The sequence below is a fragment of the Scleropages formosus genome, chromosome 12 (assembly GCF_900964775.1).
Source record: "Scleropages formosus chromosome 12, fSclFor1.1, whole genome shotgun sequence".
NCBI lineage: Eukaryota > Metazoa > Chordata > Actinopteri > Osteoglossiformes > Osteoglossidae > Scleropages > Scleropages formosus.
The window spans coordinates 28,151,126-28,168,152 of NC_041817.1; the positions used below are offsets into that span (position 1 = coordinate 28,151,126).

General features: G+C 50.1%; 1 protein-coding gene across 2 annotated transcripts; it reads right to left on the reverse strand.

Annotated features, from left to right (window-relative positions):
- Positions 1-1,343: 1,343 nt before the first annotated feature.
- mcm3ap (minichromosome maintenance complex component 3 associated protein) lies at positions 1,344-16,965 on the reverse strand. 2 transcript variants are annotated; one of them, XM_018745570.2, is made up of 28 exons: positions 15,250-16,965; positions 14,763-14,995; positions 14,506-14,587; positions 14,252-14,402; positions 13,856-14,064; positions 13,613-13,752; positions 13,114-13,311; positions 12,484-12,752; positions 12,083-12,245; positions 11,699-11,859; positions 11,317-11,531; positions 10,783-11,084; positions 10,546-10,646; positions 10,316-10,447; positions 10,092-10,205; positions 8,717-8,869; positions 8,437-8,634; positions 6,602-6,670; positions 6,290-6,424; positions 6,040-6,193; positions 5,589-5,862; positions 5,377-5,474; positions 4,852-5,242; positions 4,505-4,768; positions 4,305-4,431; positions 4,027-4,224; positions 3,673-3,823; positions 1,344-2,597 (listed from the first exon to the last, which is right to left on the reverse strand). In XM_018745570.2, the coding sequence occupies exons 1-28, from the start codon at positions 16,667-16,669 to the stop codon at positions 2,421-2,423; spliced, it is 6,279 nt and encodes a 2,092-aa protein (XP_018601086.2). In that variant the 5' UTR covers positions 16,670-16,965; the 3' UTR covers positions 1,344-2,420. The 2 variants fall into 2 exon arrangements, 1 of the variants encoding a protein (XP_018601086.2); XR_001965840.2 differs by lacking the exons at positions 1,344-2,597; positions 3,673-3,823 and having other exon boundaries at positions 4,168-4,224; positions 4,505-4,733.
- Between the last annotated feature and the right edge of the window lie 62 nt (positions 16,966-17,027).

Consider the following 17,027-nt stretch of genomic DNA (forward strand, 5'->3'; position numbering starts at 1 on the left):
GTTGGAATGTGCTGCGCTGCAGTGTGACGCGAACGCCGGAAACCCGACGCGGGTACAGGAGCACGAGCGCTGTCAGAGTCACGTGTAAAGTGAGCACGCAAAGAACAGGTTTCATGCGTTTAAGCCATGACAGCTTGGCCTATGAAGAAGTAAGTGCCCCCTACAGGCCTGGCAGGGATCTGTGTGAAGCCCAACCCCTACAGACAATATAATTTACATACACACACCAATCTGCCCATCAAATATGCAACATAACATGCATGCACACACATTTCTTGCACTGTGTACAGCCTCCTTTCAGCATGACAGCCCCTGACAAATGAGCTGAAAGAAGGGGGTGGGGGGAAAAATTACTATCCAAAGTGAGAGTCAGAGACCCCTGCAATAGGAGGAACCACAGCCCAGGAGTTTAAGTCTCTGCCTCACCCCCCCTTCCTTGTCTAGAGGAGAGTCTAGAACCAGCCTAGTATAGAGGGCAACAGCCCCCCCCCCCCATCTTCAGGCTCCATTTGTGCTAATGCATCCTGGCGCAGTGTCTCCTCGCAGAGTCGCTTGACCCCGGAGTCTCTCCGTTTACAACAGTACTACTGTTAATGTGCTAAACTCTTAGCGTCATTCTGCACACTCCACGCAGTGGACCAGTCGAGAGTAGGGGCAGTGGGTGGAGGATAATACAAAGCACATCCTGCTGTGTCATTCATGTGCTCTGGCCTGGGAAGCAACACCTTCTCAATGGCAGCCCAGAAGAACCTGTGGAATAACATTAACGTCGTCGTCGTCATTGTAGATCAACGGTCTGCGCTGACAGACACCGCTATACTGCAGGAACTGGAGCTGAGAGAAAATGTGTGTACTTTAGCCACTGAAACACACAAACACAGCAGGAGGGCTCCTCCTGGAATTTTAAACGGTAGCTTTTTGGGCACAAGTCCAGGTCCTTAACCACTCCCTAGACAGGGAAGGAGCTCCATAAAACTACAGGAGGATGAGAAGGCTGTGAGCCATAGGCCATGGAAACTCTGAATGAGCAGGTCCTCTTGTTGTACCTGGTTGTGTGAAACACACACCAGAGGCTCCAAGCATAATGGGAGTAGGAAACACACTCCAGTTGCTTTTTGCCTGCAAATGAGCTGTGAAAGCAGGTTACATCCTAAAGAAAATACAGGGCAGCCAAGCAGAAAAGGTCACATTTTCTTTGTTTTAGGACAGACAAACACACACAGCAACTACTGATGATACTAGACTCCTTACAACCTGATGAACCATTTTTCAAGAGGTCAGTTTTTAAATTATCTTTTTTTTTTTTTTTTTTTTTAAATATACACACACATATATCTCTGGTGTCCTTTGGTGAAGCACAACTTGATCTGAGGGTTAACATCCGACAGACCCGATCCTGGGTCCAGCTGCACCACTTTCTCTCAGCTTCCCTTGCCTTTGGAGCAGTTGCATGGTGAGCTCTCCTGCAGCCCATAAACAGATAAAAATATATCATCAGTGTGAAAAAGAATCACAGCAACATGTCTCAAGTAATTACATCTGATGCCAATCAACCAACATGTGGGAAATTCATTCAAAGTAAACAGAACAGAGTACGAAAATAGCTCACTGCTGCCCCCTGCAGTAAGACCCTTTCCAAGCATCCATCATCGCTAACTGCTCATCTCTTTCCATGTCCTTGCGGTCCACAGCCTGTCGCTGTAGCACGGGGGGCATTTTGTAAGGGTACACAATGCAAAGTAGCCACACACAAACACTCCAAAGGAAATTTAGAGTGACCAGTTTCAGTGAAACACATCTTTGGACTGTGGGAGGAAACAGGAACACCGGGAGGAAACGTGAAAACGGGAACAACATGCAAACGGCACGCAGACCGAGCCAGATGTATAACCCATGTTTGAACCTGCTGCCTAGAGCTGTGAGGCATCAGTGCCACTGTGCTGATGAAAGACAAAGCATTGATACATGGCTATGAAGGTGAGATACTGTTCCCCCCTCCCCAGGAAGGAGGTGTTACAAAAAAAGCTTCCAAAATTAGTGTTTTATCATCACAAAACATCCCATTTATTAGACTTTATTTCAAGTAACATTTGGAGTCATTAAATTTTAATCAGCCCCTTATCTTTTTAGTGGCAAACACAAATTGCTAAATTTCAGTGATAAGCAAAAAGCAAAATCTTTCTATCACATGAATAATAACATTATTTCAAATTAGCTGAAATCTAAAATATTGAGTAACACTGTATGCAATTTCCCATTATTCAATAACACTCAACAGCGCCAACATCAGAAAACTTCAACAAGTGTACACTTTGTCCTTCTTACTCCGCTTTCACATCAGGCAAAGTGAACCAGAAACAATCGCAAACCGCTGAGGACAGGGGTTTGACCGTGGACACAGTCAGCCTCACACAGCACACTCAGTCCTCCACAATGTCCAGCAGGCTGCTGAGCTTCAGTCCACAGGCCACCTCCTCCTCCCGGCTCGCAGAGATCAGCTGCTCCAGCACCCGCAGACGCTGCGCAATGGAAACTGGGACGCCTTTGGGCCAATCGGGCTTCACGCTGTCGCCATGGTCACCGGGCTCCTTCTCCTCCTAGAGAAACAGACACCGCTCAGGAATTTTTCAGAAAGTATTGAGAGGTACAAGAATCCTCTGCATACAAAGCAATTTTCTGCTGCAAGAAAAGCAGTGTGGTGGTTAGCCAAAATTTTACATACACAGTACACAGGCTCCTCCCATCAGTAACATTAGAGTCACATTTTTTTTTTTTTTTATACATTTATTCATTTAACAGGCGCTTTCCGAAGACACAAACATTTTCCAGAATTAACTGCCTGTGTTATGCAGCTAGTTGTTTGCAGTTAAATACACTTAGAATAGGGGTGTAGGACCGTCTTCATTGAACTCACTTCCACAGTATTTACAGCTTGTGTCTGGTGTTCCTGAGTGCTGGCCATTCATAACAAACTGAGGAACATTTGGAACAAATCTTTATGGAATAGTCAACAGTCAGAACCCAACAGGAACGACATGTTTTATTTAGTCGCATTAGTTTTAATATAGCTCAAAGTTAATAATAAATAGAAGTGTACTCTTTAGTTAGAGGGGGCGCGGTGGCGCAGCGGGTTTGACCGGATCCTGTTCTCCGGTGGGTCTGAGGTTCGATTCCCACTTGGGGTGCCCTGCAATGGACTGGCGCCCCGTCCTGGGTGTGTCCCCTCCCACTCCAGCCTTGCACCCTGTGTTGCCAGGTTAGGCTCTGGTTTGCTGCAACCCCGCTTGGGACAAGTGGTTTCAGATTGTGTGTGTGTGTGTGTATATGTATTCTTTATTATCAGAAATATGCGCAAAATCTAACCATTGAACAAACGGAGGGATGTCTATAATACTAAGCTTTAGTGCTAAAAGCCAGTTTTAATTTGATAAAATTGAGTTATGAAAAGACTTTCAGTCCCATAAGGCACATGTGTATTAAATAGTTCTGGAAAAAATGTAATTGTGAAGAAATGTAAAACTATGTGTTAGATGTTGCCTATATCCAGGAAACAAGTTACAAACTGATTCATTTGTGATCCTGGACCATTTGCCTCCCAGGGAGCTGCAGAAAACTATTTTGTATTATTTACTGTTCTGTTAGTGGCTAAGAACAAGCGGTTCGGGGCCATACCCAGACAGGCCTGGCCAGAGAGGTTGGGGCCGTTTTCGGAGATGCCACCATGATCTCAGGCACGGAGAGCAACGTAGAGGGAACAAAGAGAGGCATGGTGAAAGAGTCCAGAGGATCCATCTTGAGCCAGCGCTGCAGCTGTTCTTCAAACCTGCAGGGGGCCCAGTCAATAAGGACAAAGCACAACAAACGTTCAACAACATACTCTGGGTTTGAACTATCTATTTAAAATTTTCTAAGCAGTGCTGGAAAACAGCACTGCAATAGGTGTGCTGAAAGGTTTAAGGTTCATATCTCAGAAAGGGCACTTTAAGGGTGCAGCTGTGTGATTCTGTCTGGCTGCTTGGCACACACCTCCGACTCTGAGCTCTCTCTTGCTCAATGGAGGCCAGGACTCTGTGCGGCAGCTGCTCTATGGGGGTGCCACAGAAGGTGACATCAAAGGCAGCCCGGGGGGGTGACAACTCGGACTTTTCCTCCAGGCTGTGGAACAGCTTCTTCCGTAGGTGAGTCAGTGGTGGGGTCACATGTGGCTCCAGGATGCTGTTACATCTGGGACAGGAGTAGCCAGAACATTAGTGTTCTCTCTCAGACATGCACACCCATGCACAGTAAAACAGTGGGACTCTTACTGAGCTTTCTGCTGTTTATCCCTGTGTGTCTGTCTCTCTGCCTCCAACCAGCAGGGTGGTGGTAAGAAGCCTCGAAGGCCATCCTTTGGAAAGTAGACCATGATCTCACCATCTTCACAGATGGCATCTGCAAAGATAGAGGGGGTTTTAGTGCACATCAAAAACAGGTGCCCCAACATAGGTCTCCCCCAAACTCTTACCTTTGCTTGCCAGGTGTTCTGATGGCTTCCAGTCTTTCAGCCGGTGGTCTATGCAGAGGGTCACAATCTCATCCCAGGGTACCTGGCGGAAGGAGGGTGCCATCTCATCATCCCGGAGGCCTGGGGAACGCTGCTGGCCTCTCCATGACTGCACCTTTTCCAGAAGGTTTTCCAGCCGGGACATGAGGAGGGGCTGGCTGTGGCGAGAAGAGGGCACCTGGGATGCGTACTGAAAAATGGAGGCAACCAGGCAGGTCCAGGAGGCTGCAGGACAGGTGGAAGCATGATAAACACCAGCATCATCTGCCATTTATATTAGTAGAATATGTAAACGCATGCACGCACACCTGATGGAGGGGGCAGGTCCCAGTCTGGGAGGTGCAGGCTCAGCACCGTCCTCCGCAGCCACTCCAGGTGCTCCAGTGAATTCCAGTCGAGGTGGGGGAGCAGGTCACAGCCCCCAGGTGAAGTGAACTCAGCCACAGGCCACGAGAGGGCGGAAAGCTCTGGGGACGAGATGAGGCCAGCCAGGAAGTCCAGCGTGGCATTATATAGCTGGATGATGGGCATGGGCTCCTGGGGTAGCAGCCCCGCCCTCTTACGCTCCTGCTGGTCATGGTGGAGTCTGTTGGTGAACTCCTGGCACAGCCCCATCTCCACGAACTGGACCAGCGTCTGAGAGCTGAGCTGGACTGGAGCTGGAGAGCGGGAGGCCAGCCACTTGACGACCTGGCTCACCTGGGGGTGGGATGTGGGAGTTCACAAGAGAGGGGGCTGCTGAGGGTGTGCCCCATTTCAGAGTGCAATTCACAAAGAACCAGGAGTGAGGAGGGATCCTGGCAAAATACAGTGAAGATGCACTGCGGTTCTACCTGTTTAGAGCCCTGGAGGTCATTTGTGGTCTCAGGGATATGAACGAACACATATTCTGAAATTAACCCGTCTTCCACCAATGACTTCAGCATCAGATCTTCAGGGAGAGAAATGAAGATGAAGAGGGAGACAGTATGTCTACTGAGCAGCAACATCCATCACATCTACAGAGCACTGATGTCATCACATGGCACGCCACCCAACAGCCTACCTTCCTCCAGCCTGCGGTCGCTGATCCGCTGGCCGGCCTGTCCGGGCACAACCAAGGCCAGGGGGAGCGGCTGAGGCCAGGCATTGGCCTGCTGGACCTGTTTGAGCTGAAGCAGGGCTGAGAGCAGGAACACGTCTACCCCTTCGTATTCCTCGTCCTTCCCCTCGGTCGTGGGCATGGCGGGCAGCAGCATCAGTAGGGCACTGGTCCCCATCAGGTCCTTCTGCTTCTCCAGCGCCGCCTGCCCGTCCTCACTAAGGGGTCCACGTGCCACCTGTGTGATGGTGATAACGTGTGAAAACCCCCATGTTTCACAGATCACCTGTCTGATGAAATGTTTCAGGGCCAAATTTACACGGTTTCTCTAGAGACTGCTGCACAGGAGGATGTGTACTAGATGTGTGAAACATAGTGATGTTTTCCAAACAGCATTGCTATTGCCCTGCCATACCTTAATGCACACATGGACTTGGTGAGCTGTGTCCCCAGAGCTGTGCAGTCCTCGGCTCAAGGACAGGGTCTGCATGTGACCCTTGGGTCCCGTGTCCACATCATCTGGCTCCTTGCCACAGCGGAACTTGGACTCCAGCCAGTCAGTCAAAATCCTGCAGGTTTTCCGTGGATGAAAACAGGAGGTTGAGTTCTGCATCATCCCACTTCGGCAAGTTGGCAATCAAACAATGCCCGGTGTGGACACGAACCTGTTGGCCGTACTGGAGTCGCTCTCGTGGTCGCTCGGCAACAGAAGCGCAGCCTTCCAGAAGATCTTGTCGACTGGCCTCGGGACACTTTCCGCAACCAGCGTGGCTAAGTCCAGAGGCATCCACACAGACTCACTGAAGCAGAGAGAAATATGCGAGGACTTAAAACAGCCCATCCACATGATGATGTGCTGAAGACATAAGCCTTACAGGGAGAATCCTTGGCAGGAGCCCACATTCATACACTTCTAGAAACCTTAAAAAGGCTGCTTTGAAAACATGTGAAAAGAGTATAATAGGAACACCTCCTACTTGAGTAGCTGCTCAAAGTAGTAGTGCACTTTCATCTGCCGCAGAGCTTCCTGCCTCATCTTCAAGGACCTGCAGCGGCACCAGGTGAACACAGCATGAACACGGGGCAACAGCCAAAGTGTGAACAGCATTCACAGTCAAACTACAATTAGATCAGGTAGTGTCACAACACTGTCAGACTTGATCCAGTTAGATAGGTGACTGTTAAGACCCAGATCTTACCAAACTCATAGCCAAGTTGAAGGATCCGGGTCTTAACACTCACCTATGTAACTGGATCTTGGACTTCCTGACTGGCAGACCCCAGGTGGTCAGGATTGGCAACCACATACCCTCCCCACTCACACTCTGCACTGGTACCCCACAGGGATGTGTTCTCAGCGGCCTCTTGTACTCCCTGTTCACCTATAACTACTCTGCTAAGCACAGCTCCAACATCATCTTCAAGTTTGCTGACGATACAACCATCCTAGGACTCATCGCAGACTGTGACGAGACATCCTACAGAGATGAGGTCAGAGCACTCTCAACATGGTGTGACAACAACAATCTCTCCCTGAACGTCACCACGACTGAGAAGATGATTGTGGATTACAAGCAGTCACAGACAGGGGGTCATGCTCCTATCCACATCAATGGGGTGGAGGTGGAGAGGGTTAAGAGCTACAAGTTCCTGGGTGTATGCATCGCCGAGGATCTCTCCTGGAGCCTCCACACAGACACAGTAGTGAGAGCAGCCCATTAGCATCTCTACTTCCTGTGGAGGCTTAACAGGTTTGGCATCTCCTCTGGCATCATGTCAAACTTCTACTGCTGCACCATAGAGAACATTCTGAGCGGCTGCATCACTTTATGGTACGGCAGCTGCTCTTCATCAGACCGCAAAGCTCTTCGGAGAATGGTAAGAACAGCTGAGCTCATCACTGGAAACAAACTTTCGACCCTACAGGGCACTTACCAAACATGCTGTTTGAGAAAGGCCTGAAATATCATTAAGGACTGCACTCATCCAGCTCACCACCTGTTGCCACACTACTGTCTGGCAGACGCCTCCGTTGTATCCGTTCAAGAAGAAGACTGAACAACAGCTTTTACCTATGGGCCATCAGACTACTTAACAGCGAGTAGTCCTGCGCTGCGACACTTATTACTGACACTATTACTTCTTTTCCAGACCCCTGGACATTACTACTCAGTGTTCACTATTTACTATTTATTGTACTTGTATTTATTTTACCTGTCCTTTTATACTTTACATTTGTGCCCCCTTATCAGCACATCCTCATCTAAATAGGTGTTTGTTCATGTCTGTTCACATCTATTATGAGCCTTGTCACAAGCATTTCAATGCCCAGTGTACCCAGTATAACTGTGCAAATGACAAACGACTCTGACATCATATCAGCATATTGGTGCCACAAGTGATTAACGCAACTGGCACTGAGTAGCTCTAGCTTGTTTTGTTTGAGATTCTAAAGTCACTTTCACTACCAAATCTTAATGAGTGTTTAAGTTCTGTAGAAACCCTTGATACAGCTACAATAAATACTTTCACGATTTGATTTTTATTAACTTCAAACTACTGTTAAGATGTTATCTTGTTATTGAGCACCATCACTCAGGAACACCGATACAAGCTGTAAACACTGTGGAAGTGGGCTGAATTAAGGCAGTGATACACTTCTATTCAGTTTGGGCATGTTCTACTGCCATCAAAACTCTCAAAACACTCAAAACTTGAGGTTCAAATCCCAGTAAGCAAACAATACTGAATCCTTAAACAAGATGCTTAACATAAATGATTCAGTAAAAGATTTAAGTTTTTTTTTTGATACCTGGTACAGGAGAGAGTGACATTCCCCCCGTGTCCCAGGCTGACTATGCCGCGGGCTAGCAGCTCCAGACAGGGCGTGGAGGGGGCACTAGGTGCCAGGGCCTGCAGCTTGAAGTGGGGGTCCACACAGCAGGGGGCAGCAGGGAAGCCTCTCATCTGGCGCTTCAGCTGCCGGCGCACAGCCACCACGTCGCGCCACCTGAGACAGCCAGGTGCTCTAGTCAAAGCCACCTCACCTGCACCTTAAACATAAGGTGTTTAAGTCTTTGTCCTCTTCCTACCTCCTCAGAAATTTGTGGATCCGTCGCAGCTCTGCATCCAAGATCTCTTGGGCCATGGTGGCGAGCTCACATCGCAGAGTCTCCTCCAGCAGGGCGCGACACACCTCCTCCGAGCTACGGGCCACACACGCTGCCTTCTCCTCCTGAGCATACCTGGTCCACAGGAAGTACGTGTTCAGCCTACTTCCCTGAAGCTCTTCCACCAACTCATTAGGGCCTCACAATACAAGGGTTCAACTATGCAGCTGGTTCCCGACTTATAAAGTTACAAGTAACTTAAGTTTTAGCCGATACAAATTTTTCTGAAAAGTATTCAGGCTGGTATGCCAACTTAAATTGCGTACTAACCCTCACCCATTGTGCGGATTGACATCTATCACATACTATGAGCACTGCCTCAAGTTTTTCAAAACAGTGCAGGAGGTGAAGCAGCAGCAAAGAGAAGCTAAAGCTGAACAAGATGATCCTACGGCTTCTATATCCGCCAGCTTTGAGTCGCCAGTGAAGTGTTGCCTATCTGTCACCCTCTACCTCCACACAGTACCTCCAGCTCGATGCTCAGTTGTTGTCTGTCCTTCAGGAAAACAACACCAACAACTTGCACTGTTTCTTAAATGTCTTACAATTATGCTTGTATCGAGTATTAATGAATTTCATGTGTTGGGTGGGGTAAAAGAGGGGATTAAGGAACTGCAGGTGAGCACCAGCAGCCTGCTTTAGATCTGAGCAGCAGTATTTTATTAGGCTTTCTTATTTACACTGTGTCATAAATACTGCTGCTGCAAGGCGACTCAGAACATGTAGGCATGTGCATAAGGGGCCCTGGTTCAGCGGAGAGAAAGGCTATTTGTCCTCTCACGGCCTACAGTCTGCTCAATGGGGGAGGGAGAGAGAGAGAGAGAGAAAGATACTCCAAATAACCCTGCTGTTACCCCTCTCCCCAAGGACCTGTCCAGCTTGCAGATACTTACATTTATTCATTAGCAGTCACAACTCAGAGTAAACAAAAGTGCACCAAGAACAGAGAGAGAGACAGAGACAATTCTCAAAGTACAGTCAGTCTAACAGCAGCATTTTCTCTAGCATACATTGCATGAGTAGTTGGGCCCACTCTGCATCACATCCAACTTGCGCACTTTGAGTAATGACTAGCTCTCAGTCCCCATTAAGTTTGTAAGTCTGGAACCAACTATAATACGATGGAAATGCTAAAAAAATAAATGCAATGAGACATCACATAAAGCTAAGTTTTACTCTGAGCTGAAAATAATCTTTCAAGCAATATATTTCAGACCAATGCACCACATGTTGAGCTAACTGGTGACGGCTGAGGTCACTGCTCCACCACACGGTCTCATGAATTCCTTAGTGGTACCTGATCTCCGCAGCAGCTGTCGCAGCAATGCATTCCTGCAAGACCTCTTGAGCAATCTCAGAGCAGAGCGACTTGCTGAAATCTGTCAGGAAAGCCTCGTGCTCCTGCTTTCGCCTGATGCCCACAAAACAAGGAGAAAAAAACCAAATGAAGACAAAAAAAAAAAAAAAAAAAAAAAGACCCCTTTTTGTGAAGAGTGGGAAAGGCACAGAATGACAACAGACCTTGCCTCTTCGATCCTGCGCTTTTCCTCCGCGACCCTCTCCTTCTCGGCTTGGATCTCAACTGTTGACACCTCTCGCAGCATCTGCCCCAACACCTCGCTCACCACCGCCTCTACCTGGCCATTGCATTCACTGGAACAAAAGCAGTATGTACTCAGGTCACATATTAGTGTTGGACCACAACCCAGAACTGAGTCTCAAAAACAGAGACAATGCCAGGTGGCCCTTACCTGAGAGCAGCGGAAATGTAACTGGCAGCGGTTGCTGCCAACTCAGCACACTCTGCCTCGACCACCTCATCGACCACAGACTCTACTTCTGTAGCAAGATCCTGCAGAAACAAGGAACCACTTTGTTTGCAGCTGCTTCATTAAGCTAAACAGAGGCACTGTGAGGGCGAAAAAAAAAAAAAAAAGGAGAGCAGGAATCACACAAGAGCAGCAGATATCGTCGGATGACTTTCTCACCTGGTCGCTGTAGACAGGCTCAGGTTTGGGTGGGGGGGGAGATAGAACTTGGGTGAGCTGGGGCTGGGACTGCCCTGACGGTGGGAACAATGGTTGGTCCTCACATGGAAGGCCAGCTTTGCTGGGTTCCACAGGCACCAGTGATCTGAGGATCTTGTCTGGCTCCACAAGGGTTTGGGGCTCAGCAAAAGGGGCATGTTCCATCAGTGGCTTCAGCCTAATGGGGGGCCTCACATCCAGCTCCATCAGTGGACGTATCTCCGGCTGAGGCTTCGCCTCCTGTTTCTGAGGAGGAGCCATGGCTGAAGGGGTACAGAGTAGCATATTTAGTCTCAACTGGATTTAAAGAGCTGCAGCAGTCACTTAAATGGCACATGGTCAAATTCCAGTAAGGTTTTGCAAAAAATACCCGTGTGTAAAAAAAAAAAAAAAAATCGATAAAACTAATGGCAAAATGAAATGTAACCAAGGAAATATGTGCCAGATATGACAACGTGGAAAACTCCTGACATGACCATGCTGAGTACAACCTACCTGGCCTGGGATGATCCAGGAGTGGCCCTTCGCCACGATACTTGTGTCGTGAATCGAAGCTGCAGAAAGGGGTGTGCTGCGGAGGGCTGGGTAGCGAACCCCCATTGACCACCTCGCCAACCAGCACTGTCCTCTTATTCATGATGGCCATCGACCTCTTGGGGGGGAGTGGGAGTTCAGGATCCTGGAAAGCTGTTCTCGTGAGCTCCACCATCCTGGGAGGAGAACACGGCACGTGGCAAACACACACACACAGCTCCCATTGTAAGCAAACGCTCAGTGCTGACTCAACCAGACACAATGAAGTGAAGTTCTGTGGAGAAAGATCTTCTACAGATGTCCAAAGCTGATCATAGGGTTAGAAATCGCCCTCCTAACTCACCCTGATTCCACGGAGAGCCCGTACTGCTGAACAAAGTCTGCTGCCTCGGCTGTGTTGCGGAACATAAGCATCCTCACCAGGTCATCGAGAGGGAAGTTGGTGGACCCACGAGAGCCCACGGTGTAGGCCGTGTTCAGGTTCCTCAAGGCCAGGCTCCTCACCTACGTAGCCACATGGCACAGATAAGAGATGGCAAGACAAGAGCTGCAGGATCCACTACCCCCATCTTTCCAACTTAGTTCCTAAAAACCTGCAGACATCAGATATCTTGAACCATGTGCTTCCCCCTCAGCTTTACATCGACAGAACAAAGTGCCAGTGATTTGACTCTGCTAGATACTAACATAGACAATATAGCAGTCGGACGGGTGTGAACAGGCAGACCTGGTTGAAGTAGCGGTGCAGGATGCAGCTGGAGAGATAGGACGCTGCTTTCACCAATTTGAAGAAGCGGACAAAGTTGTTGTTGTTGAGGGCTGCAAAGGCCTGCACTGCAAAGTTCACCTCCGGGGAGTTTCGCACCTCAGCGCGGAACTGCTGTACCTCCCTGAGAAACAGGCACAGTGGGGTGAACACCGTGTATGACACAAGGGAACACACATGGACAGACAGAAGCAACAATGAAACAAAGCTGAGAAATTAAGGTTTTTGTTACAGACACAATAGAAACTCATTTCAGCCACCCCCTGAAATCCCAACTGATTTTACAGCTCAGAATGAGATGCTCGACAGCTGTGTCAGCAAATAAATTCTACTGGTCACTGGAGTATGATGTAACAACTGACCGCAGGATGTCACCATCGTTGAGCTTGAGCAGCACGCTGTACCCGCGGAACTCGGCCTCGTGGATGCAGTAGACCCCCCGGGTGGCCAGGTCCTGGTACATCTCCTTCAAGCTCTGAAGGCACTTAGTCAAGTTCTCGTTGTTGATCTTGGCGTCGAAGGACATCATGGGCTCTTGGCACAGGTGGTGAGCGCAGTGGATGTGGAAGCGTGCGCACTTCTCGATGAGTGACACAGTCAGCGGGTCACACAGATGCTGCTGCGTGATGTCCTGCAGAGGCCAGAAGGGGGTCAGATGGGCCTCGTCAACAGAAGGCTTCAGGTTCTATAATTAAAAGCTGCTAAACCTTTGAAAAAAGCGCTGAACCTTAAATGGCTTCAGCAACAACACACCGGCTCCTCATCTTACAAATGGCCAAGTTACAAATTTTCAAAAGTAGAAAAAAATTCACTATTTATTTTGAAAGAGATGTATAGTGGCTTTGAAGTTACACAGAAAACGAGTTACAAACAGACATCCAGTCTCAACTGTGCTTTTAATTGGAGAAGGCAGTGTAGATATGTATATGCATATCCTGCATAAAAGACAGCCTGTGTAAAAAAGAAATAGACACACCGGGGTGACGGCTTACCTTGCGGATGCCTCGAGTCCGGTTCCACACAAAGTCATACCAGTCCCGGAGGTTATCATCGCCCTGGTCCATGATCCGAGTGACCAGGTAGTCCATGGTCATGGAAAGCACCGGGAGGGGGCGCAGATCGTGGGGTAACGGCTCCTCCTGGTCAGCCGATGACCTGCTGTATTCCTTGATGGCGGTGGCATGGTCCACCTGCAGGGGATGAGGGGGCAGTCAGGGATGATCAGCAATATGCAGTCAATAAGTGTACGCAAACCCCCACCCCCACACAGCAGAACACTGTACTTTAAGAAGGCCAAATAAGCAACAGAACAATGTACAGTGTAATCTCAGTTATCTGTATGCAGATTAGCTGATTTGCAGATAATCTGTGGCAGAAGACCATAAATTGTTATATAATGGCTAACATTTCAACATGGTTTAATCTGTATGAAAAGCACTAACCACAAATAAAGCAATCATTCTGTACTCTAGCCTTAATAGATGTTTGTACCTTCTCTGTGTCTGGGATGACCTCGAAGGAGCTCAGCTGGTTGCGGGTCTCCCTCATGTAGCGTTCCTTCTCAGGACACATGTCAGGACATGTGCCCACAAACACCTTGGACAGGTCCAGCTCTGTTCTCCTGGGTCGGCCTGCAGCGTGTCAGCAGTACAAACAGAAAGCGCACTTTGCACAGTCTCTCTTAAGGGAGTGACCTTTACCATAGATCCGACACTGAAGGGACCACAGCCTCACCTTGTCGCAGGATCTTGTCCCTCTGCTCTAGGAGGCGGTACTTGTCCTCGGATGTCTCCGCCACCTGACCTACAAGGTGCAGCAGGGAGGAGGGGAGGGGGACTGTGCCGGCCGGCCGGTCCGACCCATGGAGCTCTGGGCTGGGGTCATTCTGTGGCTCGCTTTCAAACTGCAGTGATTTAGCGATCTGAGGCTTTTTCACTGGAGATCTAGAAAACAAGCAAGTTTTCACACTGAAGGCATCTGGACTGTTGCTTCCCCACGTGTATAAAATCGCAGGAGCAGTTGACAGTACACTGTACAATTTAATATTTCCACCCATTGCTATAATCACAATATGAGTTAAGCACCCTGGTAACAAAGTGCAATGCACAAACAGGCTGTGGCCGCAATTACCCTTTGGTCAAGGAGCCGGAGTTGCTGGGAGCTGAGGGTCTGGAAAGGGGTTTGCGAAGCGGAGAGGAGTGGAAGTCTGCCAGGGTGGAGTCCCCTGCCTCAGGTACAGGGTCCTGCTCTGCTGAAGGTTTCTCATCCTTCTTCTCTGGTCCTGCCAGTCAGTTGATCAGTCAGACGCACACACAGGGAGAACTCATCGAATACAATCACACCTTACACCATAGCCCTCTTGAATAAACATAAAGGGGCCTTACTTGGTTTCTTCCTATGCCAGAATATGGCAAGTTCCTGCCTGTGGAGCAACTTCCCCCTCTTCTTTGCTCGAGTAGCTGATGCCTGGGACACAGAAGAATTGGTACCTTGAGGATGTTCAATGCTCACAGGGTGAAAAGAGCCCAAATCAACATTCCTGTGTAACTCGTGTCTTTGAGGCCAGAAAGCTGGCATATGTAACATGAAGATATTCTATAACAGATAACGGCACTGTGCCTAGCTGCCTGCCGCCACTCACATGGTCCTGGAAGTGAATGATCGCCAGGTTCTTCTGAGGCCTGCAGAAGACTCGGAGAACTCTTCCAAAGCGGCTGAAGTGCGTCCTCATAATTTCCTTCCTGTTCAGGTTGGTCGGGACGTTCTTGCACTGGATAGCCGTGGCATCGGAAGGAGACAGCCCTGCCAGGCTGTCTGTGCTCTCCCCCCGCTGGGTGCATTTTGCGGGTGTCTTAGCCTCAGGTTCAGGGTCCACTAGTTGAAAACACAAAGGAAACTGATTTGAAATTGGAAAAGGGATGCCCACTGTGCCACCCTCATTTAACATGCACAATGGGTACTGCTGGGCTGTGGACCCTGAATTAATGTTAAATTAAAAAGTGATTGCAGGTATTCACCCTACTTACCGGGGGGGGGGGGGGGACAACTTGAGGAAAAGCTGACAGCACAGGGTGTGATGAGGTGAACTGAGGACAAAAGGAAGAAGGCAAATTCCATTCTGAACTTACCTGTCTCCTCTGCCCTCTCAATGACTTCCCTGGTGGGGGCCTGTGATCTGGGGGGAGTGGCTGAAGTGTGACTTGTGGGCAGAGCTGAGGTCTGGGGCATCACGTCAAGCTTCTCGTGTTCTGCCCATTCCGACTGCTGCTCCTCCACCTTCCGGGAGTCGCGCTTGGCAGACTGAAGGGACGACCTGATGACGCTGCTCAGAGCGTTGCGGAAAAGGCCGCTGGTAGGTCCGCGGGACTTGATCAGCGGTCGCTTGCTGGGGTGTCGAGGGGCTCCCAGCCCAGCCTGCAAACTCTCCTCTGCCGCCTGTCCTTCGCCAGTCGCCTGTTCCGCCGTCTCTTCTTTCCGTTTGGTTCCTTTGCCGAGGCTCCCGAACAGCGCCTCCCCCAAACCCTCACCGGTAGCCGCCTTATCACCGCTCCCTGGTGAGGCCTCTGTCTTGGCTTTCAGGTCACTGAAGGCTGAAGCCTGAGAAAAGACTCTAAACAAAGGCATGGTAGTCTGCGCCAAAGGCTGGAGAGTGCTTGGAGCGAAGCTGAACAAAGAGGGGCTGCTGGGCACAGCGGTTGCCTGGGAGACGGTGAACTGCAAGTTGGCAGCTGGCAGCACGTCCTTGCTAGGAAGCCCACTGCCACTCTGGGCTGAAATCGATGGAGCCGCTGCGGGCGGAGAGAAGCTGAATCTCAGAGATCCAGCAGCACCAGTGCGAGGCAAAAACGCAGCGCTGGACACAGCGCCACCCATGCTGGGGGCAGCAGGCTGGGCTGAGCTCGAGGGCTCGGATCCTGTTCCCACCCGGCTGCCAGAGGGCTTGGAGCTCACGCTGAAGATGGGTTTAAACAGGGCGGTGTCCGAAGACTTGAAAGTGAACCCGGAGGGGCCGAAGCCGCGGTTCTGCACAGAAGTGGTGGGCGCCGAGAACTGGCTGATGCCCAGAGGCCTGCCGGAGGAGACCGGGAGAGCGGTCATAGCCGAGACAGCCTGGGAAATGCCAGGGGACACGCCGAATCCCGGTGTCGGCCGGGTCTGTTCAAACTGCCCGAACGCGGCGCTCTGCGGCGGCCCGGACAGCGGAGCGCCGAACCCGCCGGGGGTGCCGAGCTGCCCCAGAGGCGGCTGCCCGAAGGCGGGAGCCTGGCTGCTCAGACCCGAGGACAGAGCGAAGGCGGAGGACAGGGCCGAGCTCGTGCCACCGGGCTGACCGAAGAGAGGCCCGTGACCCGGTCCAGCAGGGCGCTGCTCGAACGCCGGGGCCTGGCCGAACGAGGAGGGCGGGCTGAAGGCCGAGAAGGAAGCTCCGGAGGCCGGCGGCTGGCCAAAGCAGGAAAAGCCTCGGCCTTGGCCGGCGGGAGCCTGAAAGGCTCCAGCCTGAGCCTGAGCCTGAGCCTGAGGTGTTCCGAAGAGGTTGGAGGAGTTCATCGTGACCAAGGACGAACCGTGGGGAAAAAAAATTAAACAAAAGATCTTTAAGATGTTAAAACTGGTAAGGAGCGAAAGCTCATGATCTTGGAAACGAATCACGCCACGGCGCAGAGCAGAGACGACGGCTTCCTGACTATCCAGTCAAAATGCATGTTATTTCAATGCTACCCGAACCGAGGAGCCCACTGCGGTTTTCTGTTACACCTGCAAAAAGACAAATGAGTGTAAAATTAGGGTAATTTCATCCATGATGCGTATACTGGAGGCTCGAGCAAATTACGTTCCCTCTCCTTCGGACGCAGAACAAAATAAAAAAACTTCCGGGTTGTGTCTCGCGGTTTTGAGTTTCCGGGCA